This window comes from Mus caroli, unplaced genomic scaffold (genome assembly GCF_978045245.1).
Source record: "Mus caroli unplaced genomic scaffold, Mus_caroli_1 scaffold_13, whole genome shotgun sequence".
Taxonomy (NCBI): domain Eukaryota; kingdom Metazoa; phylum Chordata; class Mammalia; order Rodentia; family Muridae; genus Mus; species Mus caroli.
This window is the reverse complement of record NW_028227268.1, coordinates 50836375-50854923: the sequence shown is the minus strand read 5'-3', so window position 1 is coordinate 50854923 and position 18549 is coordinate 50836375. Positions and strand designations below refer to the sequence as shown.

At 45.0% G+C, this 18549-nt stretch overlaps 1 protein-coding gene across 2 annotated transcripts in view; it reads right to left on the bottom strand.

Annotated features, from left to right (window-relative positions):
- The window catches only part of Pitpnm3 (PITPNM family member 3), an 88774-nt gene that overhangs the window by 47605 nt on the left and 22620 nt on the right, over positions 1–18549 (bottom strand). For both annotated transcript variants that reach the window (XM_029484174.2, XM_021176711.2), the window contains exon 3: positions 17116–17223. In XM_029484174.2, coding sequence (XP_029340034.1) covers positions 17116–17223 — 108 coding nt within the window. The remainder of the gene's footprint in view (positions 1–17115; positions 17224–18549) is intronic.

The window sequence follows — 18549 nt, the reverse complement described above, 5'->3', positions numbered from 1 at the left end:
CAGGACAGCCAGATGGGACGGAGGAAGGCCAAGCACCCATCTCGGGAGGCCTTTGAGGTATTTCAATGCAGGACAATATGCAGCAAAGCCTCAGCCTGGGGCACATGAGCTATCAGACTTCACTCACAAACTACAAAATAGGAGATAAAACAATTTAGAACTGGGGACAGTAAAGCCCAAACCAAGAACTCTTTAGGGCACTGACCGCAGCTCAGACTACAGTAAAAATGCACTGGCATTTCTTATACGCCTACCAGATAAGGGAGGCCATTTTGGCTTATGCCACTTGACAGAAGTTTCACAACCAGAGCCTGTATGAGCTTCTGGTCCCAGTGCTGATTTCCTGACCACAGAGAAAGTAAAGCTTTGAGCTGGGACAGAATGTTCATCAGCAGGATTATCTAACGAAGAAATAGCCCAAGGGTCTGAGACTCCTGGGGAAGCCAGGAGGCCCATGGCCTTGAGATGCCAGTGCACAGGATGTGCCTAGATTTGGAGAAGGGAATGTTAACAATGGAGATTATCAATGTTGTTCTTTGCTATTTTACAGATCTATACCATGCATTCTGATTATTCTTATCACCTCTCTACCTTGTGTCCCTCCAACCTGATCAACCCCTTGGTTTTTGAAAAGAGGGTCTCACTGTATAGCCCAGGCTTGCCTAGAATTCAAATCCTCCTGCTTAGCCACCCCACCACCCAGTGTACTCTAATTACAGAACTGTCACCATGGTGGTGAGCCTACTATTCATATCATAAATGATGTATACAGAGGAGGCAGCCACAGCAGCAGGCCGGCCTTGCCTTCTCAGTTTAGACTAGCATTATCTCCCCTCAGAGTCCCCTAGTGACAGAGGAATCACCTTAGCTGCGGAAACCCAGTTTCCTGATTAGTAGGCTCCCAGGACATGGGCCATTAACCAAATGTGCAGCTGGCTCAGCGTTGCCTAAATGAGACCCCACTTGGCCTGGAGCTTTCCAGGGCCCCTGGGCCCAGCCACTTTGCCTCAGCTTAAGCTTTCTTCTATCACAGGAGCTGTCAGAAGCTCTAATAAGCAGGATAGCTATGCAAAGTCGGCTGCAGGCTGAGAACTGGAGGCTGGGGTTAGAGGCTGTGGTTAGGGCTTAGGGTTTAGGGCTCAGGGTTGGAGTCTGGGAACTGGGAGTTTAGGAGATGGGACCACTGATGCTCCAGGCTGTAATCCCATAAATCTTGCCTTTCTCGAGTTTATACCTTCTGGGGAGTTTGGCCACAGCATCTCCCCAAAAGAAGACACTTCCAAACCTTGATAATGATGCTAATGACTTTCCAAGTAATCTTTTTCCTTTTTCCATCCATCTTCCAGAAAACCACAAGCTCCCTCCATCAAGAGAAGCAAAGTGTGCAGCTATGAACTGATCTCTTTCAGCGAAGATGCTGAACAAGAGAAGCTGCTCCTAGCATTCAGTGAAGATGCTGAACAAGAGAAGCTGCTCCTAGCATTCAAAGGGAGATTGGGTGGCTGCTAGGGAGGGTTTCAGACCTGGAGAAGATTCTAAGAATTCTCCGTCTGTTCTCCCATGGTATGGGAATCCTGGAGCCCCTGTGTGCCCTACATTCTCCTGTTTCTGGGCTTTGGGAGCAAGCTCAGGACAGCTCAGTTAGTTCAGTTCATAAAGGAGGCTGGCGTGGAAAGCCTATCTGTGCCTCCTAAACAGGTTATTCCCCAAATGCTGAGCACTGCTGAGCTGAGGGTTAGTAAAGTTCACTACCTACTACAATCCCTGGCTCATAGTGACTAGGTCCTGGTGTGCTCCGTTAGTTCTCTAAGTTGCTTTTCATAATGAGCTCCAACAAAACTAGCTCATCGTGACCTGGCTTAGATCATTTCAAAGACTAAGAATCAGTCCTGAGAAAGTCCCTAATTCCTCAGCCTACATACAGGGCTTCCAGCTTCTGTCTTCTTTTCCTGCCTCCTCCCCAAACCACCCCCCATCCCTTTTTATTCCCAATCTTCATTCCTCAAACCCCAACTTCAGTGAGAATGAACTCCAGGCATGGTGGTAAACACCCATAATCTCAGCACTCAAGAAACCCAGGCAGGAGGGTCTCTGGCTCACAGCTAGGCTGAACTACCTAGTGAGACCCAATCTCAAAATATCAGGAAAGAAAAATCAGATGGACTCTATGTACTCAAACCTCCCAGCTTCTCATACCTTCCTCCTTGCCTCTACACCTGTTCCCTCCACCTGGTGTGTCCCCCTTGATCTTTCCTGATCCCAGAAAAGCTTCCCTAGTCTCTGGAGTCTCTGCTCTGGCTCTGTGTCCTCTTTGCCCCCTCTTTATTTCACCCCTGTCTTGTTAGAGCAGCTGGTTAAGTGAACTGTAACATCCCCCAAGTGGGCTGGAAGATAGGCAATCAATCAGATGTGAGTCCCTGCCCAAATTATCTAGCAGACTATCTAGCACTGGGTCTGACACGAAGTATCGTGTGAGTGAGTGAGGGATGGATCCAGACACCTGACTGACTGCTCTAGGGTCATAGTGGCCTCATATACCAGGCTGTGGAAGGAACGTACAAGCCAGAAAACAACAACAACAATAACAACAACAAAACTGTGGTCAAATTGGTAGGTGAGGGGCAGACTGTTGTACTGAGCAGGAAAGACGGGGGGGGGTGGGGGGGGCTGGGATCTCAGAGCAGCTTTCTGGAGGAAGAGCCCAGCATAGTGAGATCTAGAAATGAAGCAAGGAGGCCCTCCAAGTGGACCTGAGTATCAACAAGCCTGCCCATCTCCACTGAACTAGAAACCCAGCCTAGCTGGAGGAGTAGGGGAGAAATGTCTAGAACGTCTGAGGTGATCTGTGTCTCAGGCCTTAGCAATAGTTTGATGTTCCCTTTTTAATGTCCTTCATGATAGTTGCCCAAGGATGTTTAATCCCTGTAGTAACAGAGAACTCACTAACCCTGGGAAATGACAACTGTGGGGAGCAAGGATGGTCATGCATGCCAAGGTTGGGGCGTTGTGCTCCACTCTGCCGAGGCAGCACATGTCACTGCTCTTCTATTTTAGGAGCGTCACAGTAGTGGAGAATGAAGACAGTAAATTGATTGCATGACCCAGACTTTTCCTCTGCCCCAAACCTCTACAAAGGACAGAAGTTACTTCCACATGAATCTCCAGCAGCAATGGAAAATAAGAAGGAATGTCCTCTGAAAACCCAAACTATACAAGTGTACACACACACACAGAGAGAGAGAGAGAGAGAGAGAGAGAGAGAGAGAGAGGGAAGGAGAGAGAGAGAGAGAGAGAGAGAGAGAGAGAGAGAGAGAGGGAAGGAGAGAGAGAGAGAGAGAGAGAGAGAGAGAGAGAGAAAGAGAGAAGGAGAGAGAGAGAGAGAAGGAGAGAGAGAGAGAGAAGGAGAGAGAGAGAGAGAGAGAGAGAGAGAGAGAGAGTAAAAGGCAGAGAGTTATGAAGGATGGAGCTAGGGATGGCTACAGAATTGGCAGAGCCTAGGGCAAAATGGAAGCTTAGAGCTTTATGATTCAAAAATCATTAAAGAATTCAAGATGGCAACGGTGGAGCATAACATGGACTGTGCACCCTTCTCAGTAAGGAGCCTTGAGTGACAACAAAGGCCAAATGCTCAGAGATCCAGCTCAGCAGAAAGAGGACCTGAGCTCAGCTCTGCAGGGGAAGAACTGAGGCATATGGAGGAAGCTCGAAGAACACAGCAGGCTCCAGAGGAAGCACCAGGGAATTCTGCAAGAAGTCAGACGTCCACAGTGGATAAACCAGTGCAACAAGCCTTCCATTACCCCTGCATGTGCCAAGCAAAGACAACCGTCCCCATGTGTGAGAAAAGATGGACAGATGAGGTACAGGGCACCCTGAGAGGCTGAAAATAAGCAGGCGGAATAAATCGGGAGCTGAGCTACCCGGTGGCATTTTCTAGCCCTCCCTAATAATCACATGACAGCAGGTTGTGCTGGATAGACAGATTCCATCACTCAGAACTCTGCTAACAGGCAGCTACAAACAGAGTGGAACACAAAGCCAAATATTGCTAAACATGAAAGGGGAGCCAAAGCTGAGCAAGAAAGATATCAAACTCAATGACTGAAGCAAGGTGGGGAGAGGGAAATGGCGCATCCCCAGAACCAGCTCAGCATCATAAGCCTTAATCACTCTTAAGTTTGAACAAGCAGCAGAGTCCCTTAGAGGACTGGTTAAAGCAGCTCCTAAGCTCTTCCAAAATTTGGCTGGCTCTGTGTGGCTCGGTGGGACTCCCTCCCTCACATCTCTGACAACTCCCCGAGTGATGCTAATGCTATTGGCCCAGGGACAACTCTTTGGAAATCATGTGTCTAGATGCAGGGACATAAACCAGGGAGTGAACAGCTGGGGAGAAGTGCTCTTTGCAAAGGCAGAGGCAGAAAAATTGATCAGGATACCTAGGCACTGACTGCTTCTTTGTCATCCGTGATGATATGATTGTTTAGGAATGGAAAGAGCTCTGAGCATGAGTAGCCCTTGGGGATATCTCAAAGACTGTCAGTATAAATGATTCTGGACGATAGGAACCCTGAGCATAAGAGGTCAGCAATATGGCAGAAGCTGTCAAGGAACTCAAAAGATCGCTCGATGTATTAAAAAGTCAAATATACCAAAGAGCCAGATCCAAGGATGCGAAACCCTATCAGCATCTCAACATCTGAGCCCAATGCCTACAAATAGTAATAATCGCCCAAAAGTCTAGGAATGTGAGGGAAAAAAAACAAAACTGGGGGGGGGGAAGATGGCTCAGCAGTTAAGAGCACTGGCTGCTCTTGCAGAGGACCTGGGTTCAATTCCCAGCACCCACATACAGGCTCACAACCATTCACAACTCCTGTCCTAGTTCCCCTGACCTGATCTTTGCAGGCACCAGACACAAATGTGGGACTAAGAAATCCATGCAGCAAAACACTCATTCACATTAAAAATAAATCCAGAAAATACTGCAATAAATATATGAACGATAAGAGCTTGAAAACACCCCCAGGTGATCAGGAATAAGACAAGAAGACCCTGTTCTTTCTGCTTCTATTTAACATTATTCTCAAGGACCTGGTCAGGGAAACAAGGCAATGAGGAGAAATAAAGTGTAATCAGACTGGGGAAAAAGAAAGATGCAAAACCTGCCTCTATTTGGAGGTGACAGGATCTTATGTACAGAAAATACTAAGAAGTACCTCTGCTATTACACACACTTTTACACATATACACACAAACACACACACTTACACATAGAGGTAAGTCTATCAGAGTTTTAGGATATTCGATCAACATAGAAGGTCAGTTGCATTGCTACGTACTTGCAATGAACAGTCTGAAAATGAAATTAAGGAACAATTCCAGCTACAATAGAAGAAAATACTGAGAAGGAAATTTAATAATACAAGTGTTTGGACTTGTTTATTAAAAACTATAAAACATCGTTGAAAGAAATTAAAGAAGAGGGAGCTGGAGCGATGGCTCAGGAGGTAAGAACCCTTGCTGTGCAAGCAGAAGGACCAGATTCCAAATCCTGGCACCCACGGGAAACCCAGAGTGTCAGTGTGTGCTTGTACCCCAGTGCTGCAGGAGGCAGACACAGGAGGAATCTGGGCTTGCCCATAACCAGCCCGGCTCCAGATCCAGTGAGAGCCCCTACCTCAAGGCAACAGAGGAGAATGACAGAGCAGGGCACCTGACACCCTCCACCAGCCTCTGTGCACATACGTGGACATACACCACACTCTCACCTATACATGCATGTGCACACATGCACACACACACACACATCAGCTTTAAAGAAAGAAAGAAAGACCTAGGTAAATATAAGGACGGTCCACATTAACAGGTTAGGACTGATAATGCCATGAAGGTAAGACTCCAGACTAGCCAGAGCAATCTTGCAAAAGAAAAACAAAGTTGTCAGTGTCTCACATCTGATTTCAAACTTCTTATAGTTATACAGAATTTCTTGGCACATGTATATTTAAGCAGAGTAAGATGGAAGTAACATCTAGAATTAAATCCATATGCCTACGACCAGCTGACTTGGACTAGGATGCCCAAACAATTCACGATGGAGGGAAGTCATTTCAGTACATAGTTCTGGGACAGCTAGTTACCTATATGAAAAATAATATAGCTGTAGAGACAGCTTGGTGGTTAAGAGCACTTGCTGTTCTTACAGAGGACCTGAATTTGGGTGCCAACACCTATGCCAGACAGCTCACAAGAAACTGTAATTTCACCTCAAGGAGACCTGATGTCTCTAGCCTCCTTCACACAGAGATACATGTAAAAAAAATTTTTTTTGTTTTGTTTTTTTAAGACAGGGTTTCTCTGTATAGCCCTGGCTGTCCTGGAACTCACTTTGTAGACCAGGCTGGCCTCGAACTCAGAAATCCGCCTGCCTCTGCCTCCCGAATGTTGGGATTAAAGGTGTGCGCCACCATGCCCGGCTGTAAAATTTTAAAAATAAGAAACAGTTAAGAATAAAGTTGAGGGTTGGAAAGATGGCTCCGTGGGTAAGAGCACTGACTGCTCTTCTGAAGGTCCTGAGTTCAAATCTCAGCAACCACATGGTGGCTCACAACCATCTGTAATGAGATCTGATGCTATCTTCTGGTGTGTCTGAAGTCAGCTACAGTATACTTATTTATAATAATAAATAAATCTAAAAAAAGAATAAAGTTGAATTCCTACATCATATCATACAAAAAAATTCCGCCGGGCGTGGTGGCGCACGCCTTTAATCCCAGCACTCGGGAGGCAGAGGCAGGCGGATTTCTGAGTTCAAGGCCAGCCTGGTCTACAAAGTGAGTTCCAGGACAGCCAGGGCTACACAGAGAAACCCTGTCTCAAAAAACAAAACAAAACAAAAAAAAAAAAAAACAAAAAAAAAAAAACCAAAAAAAAAAAAAAAACCAAAAAAAAAAAATTCCAAGCACATTGATTTTTTTTTTTAAAAAAAATAGCTAAACATAAGAACTAAAACTATAAAATACTTAAAATACATAAATCTTCATGCTCTTGGGTTAAGTAATGGTTTCTTGGATACAGGACCAAAAGCATAGACAACAAAAATGGATTAGTTGGACTTCAAGAAAATTTTACATATTTGTGTTTCAGAGGACAGCACTGGAGAAAGGAAACAACAACCAGTAAGATGGGGAAATATCTGTAACTCATGTATCTGGCAAGATTCCAGTGCATGGAGAGCTCTTACAGATCAACAGTATAAAGACGACCAGTAGGCAAAGGATTTGAATAGAAAGCTCTCAAAAAAGAAAAGCAAGTGACCAATAAACACATGAAAAGATGATAACATGAGGGAAGTGAAAATTTAAGTACTCACTAGGAGGCTATAACCTAACAGGCAGAGGAGACGAGCATCAATGAGGGGCTGGAGAGCCGGGGCACTTTCACCCCAGGTAATGTGAAACGGGGGCTGCTCTAAAAGGTTAAACAAAATGAACAAAAATTCTAACTCTTGGAGGCTGGCAGTCAACGGGATGTAAAGTGAGTAAGTAAAAAAAATAAATAAATAAAAATTAATTAATTAATTTAATAAATTAATTTAAGAAATTCTAAGAGAGAGTCTGTATCAAGAGAGTTGATCATGCACACACACACATGTACACACGTGTGCACACACACACACACACACACACACACACAGAAACAATTACTCACAATAGCCAAAAAGTGAAACCATTTTAATGCTGATCAGTGGATAAGCAGAATAAGGCGTATCTGCACCACGGAGTAACATGCAGCCGTTAAGTACTACTATATAGGTGAGACTCAGAAACATCACAAAGGAAAGCAGACAGACACAAAGGGCCACCTCTCCTGGATCCTGCTGACAAGGCTTGCAGTGACTACTGACCTGAATGGCGTTTCTTTGGTGAACAATGTTCTGGAACTGGGTAACAGTGATGGCTACACACAGACCTCTGAAAGCCACTGGGACGTACGCTTTGAAAGAGAGAATTCTATGGCATATGAATTATACCTCGATTTGTTTTTTGTTTTTGTTTTTGTTTTTGTTTTCGAGACAGGGTTCCAGCCCTGGCTGTCCTGGAACTCACACTGTAGATCAGGCTGGCCTCGAACTCAGAAATCCGTCTGCCTCTGCCTCCCAAGTGCTAGGATTAAAGGCATGCACCACCACCGCCCAGCTATACCTCGATTTAAAAATAGAACTTGGCCAGAGATGGTTGCTTGGGCAGCATTAACAGTGGCTGCACGTTCTTAGATAATGGAATCAGATATCTACCACTGCCCTGTGCTGCAATCTCACTTTCCATCCTAGGCTAATTAATCCTGCCTTAAGTGTGTGGTCTGTTCTCACCCAGCTCCAATCAACAGAAAACCCTAAGATGGAATAGAGCAGACAAAGGGGGACTTCAGAAAACACAGAATGAACCTGTGCTCTCTCTGAGTCGATGCCGGGTTGTTAAGCAACAAAACTGATGAGAGCAGAAGAAAGTAGAAAGATGATTGCCAAAAGAAAAACCAGCGCCACGGATGCTGACCCGAAAAATAGAAAGCGCTGATGAGAAACAAACGGACAAGCTGTCATTTAGAGTGAGGAAAAATGCCCAGAATCCAAACAGAACCAAGAAATAAGAATATAGTCAAGTTAGCCGGGTGTGCTGGTGCACAGGGCGGTAGAGGCAGGCAGATCTGTGCATTCAAGGCCAGCCTGGAAAGCCAGAGCTACATAGTGAGACCCTGTCTCTGAAAATGGCAGAAAGGGTAGGGAGGGGATATAAGGACAAGCTGAAATGCTGCTGCAAGAATCTCTGCATCTGTCTAGCGTGAGCACTGGAAGAACAAACAGGGAAGATGTGATTGAATGGAAGGAACAGTGAAAAGGAAAGTTCCCAGCAGGGATGAGTGCATCCGGGTGCCAGGGAATCTCACTCAGGAGCAGTGTAAGCCGAACATAAAGAGAAGACACTGGAGCAGTGACAGCTTTGGAACAGAACTCCGGGCTATCCACACAGGACTAAGGATTACACTGACCTCCAACTGCTCATCGGAGATACTGCACGCCAAGAAGCCACTGACAAGGATCTGGTGGACGTAAGAAAAGCCGGTGCTTTCAAAGGCTAAACAAAGGTATGCTTAGAAGCACAAGGACTTGTGGAACAGGCTAGATGTCTTGGGGCCATACTGCTTGCTACCAAGCCTGACAACTTGTGTTTGGTTCCCAGAAGCCACACAGTGGGGAAAAAAAAAAAAAAAAAAAAAAAAAAACAGACTCAGAGAAATTGTATCCTGGTCTACACACACACACACACACACAAATAACTGTTAAAAATGTAAAATTTTACAAATACAGAAAAGAGGGTATACACAAAATTTATTTATGTCAATCAAAGGCATTTAAAAATTGAAAGGAGAAAACTGTAGTGATTGATATGTTTGACCTAATAAATAGGGAGACTAGAACCTACAAGCAGAGGAAGTTTATTTTTAAAAGCATGTATGGAAACCCAGCACTAGGGAGGCAGAGGCAGATGGGTCTCTGTGAGTTCAAGGCCAACCTGGTCTACATAGCAAGTTCCAGGACAGCCAGAGCTACACAGAGAGACCCTGTCTCAAAAACCAAAAATTGTATGTAATATTCAGAGAGGGGAAATACATGTTAGCGAAGAAAGAACTTCATAGGAATAATACTTAATACCCAAACATTTAAACCACAAGATACTAAAAATCACAAACAGTCAAAACGATCTATTCACGGAGACTTTTATAAATGGTGCTCAACACTCAGATCAAGAAGAAGAAGATGGAGGCTTTGAACCCCTTGGGCATAACTGGCTGAAGAGACTCCTTATTCAGGCTGTGAAATGGACCAGTAGGCAGGATACATGTTTTGTGGTGATTGAAACTTGTACAGTTTGGGGGGTCCCTTTAAGAAAAAAAAAATCGTCTAAAGTTTGATAGTTGCAAAATTAATTTTCCACTGAAAAATAGTTCTTCCAAAGTCTCAGAAAGGACCAGTGAGTGTCCTCTAGTCTCTCTCTAAGTCGAATCACATGGAGAGTAAGAGGGGAGATGTCCTGAAATAAAAGTAAGATTGATTTATGTAAATTAAATAGGAAAAGGAGTTAATTGTGGAGCTGATTAGACATAAAACAAAGAACCTTTTTTTAAAAACCAAAATTGGTAAGTCTTTGCCCGAAAGATTAAGAATGACAAGGAGGAATAGGTGCATAACAAAGGAAACAGGGAAAAAACATGACTTTTTTTAAGAAAGTTTCTTTTTTTCAACCCAATGGACATTTCTGAAACCATAAGTCTAGGGCTGTACTTACTGGTAAAGTGGGTGACAGTACCATACTTCACTGCAGTCAGAATCAAACAAAAGCCTGCCAGCATTTCTGCTCCCAGGTCATGACCTAGAGATGCTCAACAACTCAAGTGCCTATTGTACATATATGCAATATTTTAAAAATATTTTTAAAAGATGTATTTATTTTATGTATGTGAGCATGCTGTCACTCTCTTCAGACACACCAGAAGAGGGCATCAGATCCCATGATAGATGGTGGTGAACCACCATGTGGTTGCTGGGAATTGAACTCAGGACCTCTGGTACAACAGTCAGTGCTCTTAACTGCTGAGCCATCTCTCCAGCCTCATACATGCAACAATTTTATTGTGAATTGTGATTTTTGGCATTAAACATGGATCCCTGGGACTGGAGGGATGGCTTAGTGCTGTGTTGCTCTTCCAGAGGCTCTGGATTCAGTTCCCAGCACCCACATGGCAGCTTCCAGTCATCTGTAACTCCAGTTCCAGGTTATCTGATGCCTTCTTCTGGCCTCTGTAAGCGCATGCATGCACGTATTGCACATAAATTCACATAGGCACATATATACATAAGTAAAGATAAATAAACAAGCCTCTTTTAAAGTGGGTTACCCTATCATGGAGATGGGAGTAAATATGGAGGCAAACTCTAAGACAGATACTCGATGCAATTTAAAAAGAAAAATAAGTAGTATAAATATTGGCAAGAATATAACTGCTAAGATTTCTAAATGATATGGCATATTGAAAAACCCAAAAGAGTCAGCTGACAAACTGTTAGTGCTGGTGCAAGCTTTCAAAGAAGCAAAATTTCAAATACACAGCTGTGATGGCTAATCTTGATTGTCAATTCTAGTGCACTACAAAGTCTAGGCCATTAGTGAGGCACAATTTTGGATCTGTTAAGGGTCTCTATGAAGGGTTTCTAAACAGGATTAATTGAGGATGAACCTCAACTGTGGGCAACACTATCCCATGGACTGGGGTTCCAGACAAAATGAACAGGACAAAAAGAGAGGCTGGGGTGATGGCTCAGTTGCTATGCAAGTGTGGGTACCTGTGTCAGATCCTCAACACTCACAGAAATGTCGCTGGGTATGGCAGATAGCCTGTATGGCAGCCCTCAGCAATCTAGCTGGCCAGACTAAACAAGTGAGTTTAAGCTTCAAGAACCCCTGCCTCAATATAGAAAGCAGAAAAATGATTGGGGAAGACACTGAAAATCAAACTCTGGTCTCTCACACACATATGTGTATGCACACATGTAAACATGCAGACACACACATGCACATACCACACATATATACACCTGTTTTGTTTTGTTTTGTTTTGATTTGATTTGATTTGATTTGTTTAAAAAGGGAAGGAAGGGGAAAAGCCACCTGAGTCCAGGCATGTTGCTCTCTGTTTCTTGACTGAGGGAGATGGTCCCTTCTCAGACATGATAGAGTGCATCTCCTGACACAAAATCAATCTTTCCTCCTTTAGGTTGCCTCTTGTTTGGTAATGGGTCACACTCATGAGAACAATAACTACTCAATAACAGAAAATGAGCTACATCTAGGATATGTAAAGGCTTCTTTATAAGTAGAAGCAAAGGGCAGATATTCTAATAAAAGATGAGCAAAAAAAAATTGTGTTTAAGAAAATCAGGCGCCGGGCGTGGTGGCACATGCCTTTAATCCCAGCACTCACGAGGCAGAGGCAGGCGGATTTCTGAGTTTGAGGCCAGCCTGGTCTACAAAGTGAGTTCCAGGACAGCCAGGGCTATACAGAGAAACCCTGTCTTGAAAAAACAAACAGAAAGAAAGAAAGAAAGAAAGAAAGAAAGAAAGAAAGAAAGAAAGAAAGAAAGGAAGGAAGGAAGGAAGGAAGGAAGGAAGGAAGGAAGGAAGGAAGGAAGGAAGGAAGGAAGAGAAAATCAGGCACTCTGGAGGCAGAGGCAGGCAGATCTCTGTGAGTTCAAGTCCAACCTGGTCTGCATGGTAAGTTCTAGGACAGCCAGGGTCACATAAAGAGACCCTGTTTAAACATGCACACAAACACACTAATAACAACGACAACAATAATTCAGAAGAGGGGCTAGAGAGTGGGCTCAGCAGCTCCGAGTGCACACTGATCTTGCAGAGGACCTGACTTTGGTTCCCAGCACCCAAGTCCGGAAGCTCACAACCACCTGTATCTCCAGCTGCAGGGGATCTGATGCCCTCTTCTGGCCTCTATGGGTACCTGCACTCATGCGCACATACACAGAGACATACACAGGTATATATCACCTTAAATAAAGTTTAAGCATTCCTTTAATAATGAAATATGTCAATGTCTATTGCATCAGAATGTGTATGCAAGTGACAGTCATGCAACGGTGCGAGTCAGAATAGGATTAATAAAAAGTAAAAAGAATGGGATGAATCTGTTTCCTTATGAAAAGCTCTTCCAGACTACTGTTAAGTTTTGAAAAAGTGATTTGCAGCACTAATGTCTAATTTGAGCCATTGAACTATGCACACTGGAAAGCTGTTCAATGAGGTCTGCCATGGAAGGGACTGGAAGGAAGACATTGGCTTTGTTTTTATTGTTGGATTTTCCTTACAACAAGAATGTATTCAAGAAAGAAGGCAGATATTTGTACTCTAATATTCACAGTCACATTAGTCACAATAGGTGAGAAACAGAAACAACCTGGAAGTCCAGCAACAGATGAGTGGACAAACTGAGTGGCATATACAATGGAAAGTTATTCAGCCATAAAATGGAATAAAGTCCTGATTCATGCTAAACATGGATGGATCTAAAAAACATTATGCTAATGAAAAAATCCAGACACGAAGAGACAAATGCTGCATGAGCCTGCTTCTGAGGGACCTGGAGGAGAGAGCAACCTGCTACTTGTCAGGGGCAGGGGGTGGGGATTGGTGCTCAATGCAGCATTAGTTTGGAATGGTAACAAAGTTCCTAAGATGCATGGTGACAGCCAGACAGCAGTGTGACCTAGCACTTCTGAACCAGATACTTAATGTATGTTTAAAAGTATATTTCAAGTTATGTGGCTTCTATTACAGTAAAAATTACTAAGTTAAAACAGGACAAGTAACAGTCAAATAATAACTAAATTGAACAGGGCTAATGCTGAAGGGTGTCTTTTTAGTGGAATACATATCACCAGGTAGGTGACTATATAGCTGGGCCTGCAATAAAGATTGGTGACTGATAAAGGACAGAAGCAAACCCAGGGGTGCACTGGAAAAGGAGACAACAGCTGCAAAGAGCAAACCTGGCAGCCCATGGCTCGAGGGTCCAGGCTAATGGCTGAGTACAAATTGCCAACTCCAGACTTGACCTCAGTTTGTGGATAGTGAGGGGCTAAAGTGTGTCCTTGAAGGGATATGATATCCATAAAGGAACACTCATATATGTGCATACACACCCAAATACACACATGTACAAACACTTAAACACACACACATACACATACACAAATGTACACAATATAAACATACACAAACATACACATGTATACATAAGCACATATACAAACATAATACACACAAACTCACATACACATACATGTACACTCAGATACCATTCCTTTGGGGCAGCAGCAAAAAAACCATTCACAGACAGTGAGAAAGAAAAAGTCACCCATGAGTAATTAACACCTTAAGCCTGAGCCACATATGGGTGTGGGGTCTAAATTTGCACCACCCATAGGGAGAAGACACTGTGAACTGTAAATTTAGCAAAAGAATATTCTAGGTGAGTGAAACCCTCCAGTTCAGAGAAAGAAAAAAAAAGACCAGCTAGATGCAGTGACACGCACCTTTAATCACAGCACTTGGGAGGCAGAGGCAGGAGGAGCTCTGTGAGTTCAAGCCAGCCTGTTCTATATAATGAGTTCCAGAACAGCCAGAGCACACTGTCTCTAAACCAAAAACAAACAAAAAGAAGGAAGGAAGGAAGGAAGGAAGGAAGGAAGGAAGGAAGGAAGGAAGGAAAGAAAGGAGAAAGGAAGAAAGGAGGGAGGGAGGGAGGGAAGGAGGGACAGGAGGAAGGAAGGAAGGAAGGAAGGGAGGGAGGGAGGGAGGGAGGGAGGGAGGGAGGGAGGGAGGGAGGGAGGGAGGGAGGGAGGGAAGGAAGGAAGGAAAGGAGGAAAGGAGGGAGGGAGGGAGGGAAGGAAGAAAGGAAGGAAGGAAGGAAGGAAGGAAGGAAGGAAGGAAGGAAGGAAGGAAGGAAGGAAGGAAGGGAGAAAGGAAGGAAGGAAGGAAAGGAGGGAGGGAGGGAAGGAGGGACAGGAGGGAGGGAGGGAGGGAGGGAGGGAGGGAGGGAGGGAGGGAAGGAAGGAAGGAGGGAAGGAAGAAAGGAGGGAAGGAGGAAACAACTATGGCCCAGGAGCATGTGCACACCATTGCACTCTCCTCAGAGTCAGTGCCCTCAAGGACTGGATGTTTGGATGAGTGAGGCAAGCCTGTGTAGCATAATAGAAATTGTGATGGACAGAAAAGATGAAATGCAAAAGATAATTCAAGGGGCAGAGGAAAGTCAACTGCATTCTGAAGATGAAGAGCATGTGGGTCTTTGAGTCATTCAGACAGGGTGCTACCAACAGTCAGAAGTCTAGAGCTCCTAAGAGGTCTTAGCTGAAGGTGGACCCTGGGATGAGCTGTGAGGGGAAGGGTAGAAAGCTTGAAGCAGGCAGGAGCATCAGCTTTTTTAGATCATCAGTTCTTTTCCAGCAAGCACACTCAGAAATCCTGCCTGGAATAGTCCCCAGAGCCTCCCTCTTCAGCCCTCTGCTCAGCCTTCCTCACTACACAGCATCTTGCCACTGTGGGGCAGGCCCAAGGATGAAGGTGCAATTTTGTCCATCTTTGTTTCCTCTGAATCTAGCACAAGGCTAGGTTCCTGCAGAGGCCCCACAATTGATGTCTGAAGTGACATTATTTCACATGTATGTCCCTTCGTGCTATGGCAGCTCGCATTATGAATCCACGGGAAAGTGGGAGCCAGAAATGCAACTGGCTTGCCCTTCTGAATACCCTCTTCCTTCTCTGCTCCGTGCTCCACGTTCTGTATTGGGGGTCAGGTGGGTGGGCGCCGTGGCATCAGCCCGTGCAGTCAGACCACTCACTTCCCTCATTTGATCCTGTGCCAGCACAAGGCGTTTGCTACACTACAGCTATGCGTATGCAAGGTTGTTCACTCCACCACTACAACGGCCTGTGACTGGGTGCATTTTTGCAAGTATTATCTCATAATTCTCACACCCTTAATACTCGTACCCCACACTGCAGCTGAAGAAACCAAGGTTCAGAGAGGTGCTAGAAACAGCAGGTCTGAAGCTCCTGTCCAGACCTTAGACTTCTGAGCCTCTGCCTGTCCAACAGACCTTCCTTCTGCTTCCTTACACCCTTCCCCCAGCCACCATACCACCCTCACAGTTCACCCTGCCTCTCCCCCCACCCCTGCTGAGCTCACACTGAGTCTGAGTCATACAAGCCTTAGCAGACAGGTGGGGGTGGGCGGGAGGAGAGGAGGCCAACTGAGTGGTGACTATAAACCTGGCTTTGTCTTTTTTGTGGCTACCGAGCATGGTTGGAGAGGAGGATCCAGAATATATGGCCCATTTTGAACTCCTTCTGAGCCCCTGGGGATGTGAAGCGAAGAGCAGACTGAGGAGCCATCTGCAAATATGTGGCTGGGGCACTATCTCCCAGATCACAAGTCAACCGAGAAGGCCCCAGTCTTTAAACATTCCCTGGACCACTGTCACATTCAAGGAAGGGGACAGTCTGCATCTGGCCCCTAAGGCCAATTTAGAGATGGTGTCCTAGACTAGAAGGACCTTAAGTGAGACTCAGATCCAGCTTCTCGTAGCTTCTTCATTCATAAAGTGAAAACAGCAGCTTGGGCCTACCCATCTCTCAGGATGGGTTCTTCTGCATGGGACAAGCTCTGGCCCAAAAGTGAAGAGGTTGGAGGATAAGAAAAGGATTGGGTGCTTGGGCAAGATGATCATTTTCTTGAGCTGGGTCAGCACTACGTCCGCTAGACAGCCCCTGATAGGACGGCTATAGCCACTTAGCTACTCTGACACAGACTAAAACTGTCTAGTGTCAAGGCCAAGAAAGGATAGGAAAGAAGAAGAAAGAAGGAGGAGGAGGAGGAGAAGGAAGAAGAAGAGGAGGAGGAGGAGAAAAGAAAAAGAAAAAGAAAAAGAAAAAGAAAAAGAAAAAGAAAAAGAAAAAGAAAAAGAAAAAGAAAAAGAAAAAGAAAAAGAAAAAGAAAAAGAAAAGAGTGCTATGGATTGGGTGTGTCTGTTCCCAAAGGTTCATGTGCTGGGCACTGAATGTAATAGCGTGGTGACAGTGGAACCTCTTAAAGATGGAGCCTGGTAGGAAGTGATTGAGCTATGGCTGCCTTGGGAAGGAATTTGTACAAATTTTGTGAGTGGGTTAGTTCCTTGGAGCCTATCTTATCTAAATGATCTCAGTCCCATAGACCTGGAATGTAACAGTTTGGCCTCCATTACCCTTAATTATCCATGCTCTTGAATGCCACTTGATGAACAAAGGAGGTGTCCTATGGAAGTGCCCTGGAGTTGTTTTGTCCCCCTGCCCCAACCAGGCAGCCCCATAGAGCCTCACCCCTTCAACCCCCTCCCCGACCCTCTGCCATCCAGGGAGTTCCTGTAGGTCCCAGGCACAATGGGCAGCCCCACCCCCACCTGTAACGCACATGCATAGCCCAGGCTTGGGAGAGGCCAAGACTCACCCTGATGCTCATCCAGCTTCCCTATGGTCTCGATCTGCTCTACCAGGTCATTGGAGCTCCACTGGCTCATTCCAATAAGGATGGCATTCTTTCCTTCAGCCACCTCCTCTGTGGGATGGGGAGAGATGGGCGTTAGCAGACAGAGCTGGTTAGGTAGCCCTAAGCAGAGCTGGTGTCTGAGGTGGGGTATGCATTTCACCCATAAGTTGAAATAGACTTCAACATTTTGTTTGCAGTGCTAGAGATGGAACCCAGGGCCTTTGACATGCCAGACAAGTGCTCTACCCCTGAGCTACATCCTCCACCCAAGACCTTGACTGCTGAAAGTTACTTCAGTAAGAGGACTAAACTTTTGAAGAATGCGTCATTGCAATAAGGGCCTGATGCCGTGAGTCACCAGGGTCCTGCATGCTATAGCAAGAGAAAGTGAGAAGGAGGCTGTCATCACTGCTAACACTGAAACTAGCATTTCTTGGAAAGAAAGGACCAAAACCTAAACCTCATTATTTTCCTATTATTTCCCTTTAGGAATGTTGTGACTGGACTTCTGTGAACCTCTGTTTTCCCAACAGTAAAATGAGATAGGCAATGTCCAACTCATAGAGTTCTGGGAAGGATCAAATGAGATGAAGTGTGTCAGAGCCTCAGGGTACAGAGGGGACCCAAAGATAAGGGCCACTGGGCCCAGTTCTTCTCCTGACAAGTAATTCACCAGCAGATCAGTAGGCTGGTTGGAGCTGGATGGGCACAAAAGCAGCTCTGAGGTAAGCGTAGAGAAAGCATTCTGGTTCTAAGCTGTCTATGCTACATGGAGACCTTAGTTTCCATCTCAACTAGAGGAACCTTTTAATGCCTCTATTGCCTGCTCAACTCCCCCTATCTGTGCCTCTGTCTTTAACAATTATTCTGGGAAGAATTGGTGGGGCCGTACCCCCTGTCCATACTACACACCAGACAGGGTTCCCTGTCTCCAACACCACACATGAGACACAGACCCTCATCCAGAGAAAGGATGCTTCTATTACAGCATACTTGTGGGATCGGACATGGTTCTCACTCTACCTTCCACCTCAAGATAAGCCCTCCTGGTGAAGAGCTTTGTGCCTTCCTTCACATCACATATGGCAAGGATGTTGAAGAGAATCCCCAAGTTTGGGATAGTGAAGAATAAAGACTGTTATCTGCTCTCTGGCCGAGGGTATCTCCAGCAACCACTATGGTGGACCAAAAACTTTGGGAGCTGTCCAGCATTCTGATTCACACCAGTGCTCAGTAGTCCAGATCCTATCTCTAACAACGCCTCCTGTCTTATTGTGTTATTTATTTGATTGATTTAACAGTCCTTATAAAACTTTTATAAGTGAGATTGGTATAAGTGACTGACAAATACTAATTCATAAGCCAGATGTAGTAGTGCATGTCTGTAATCCCAGC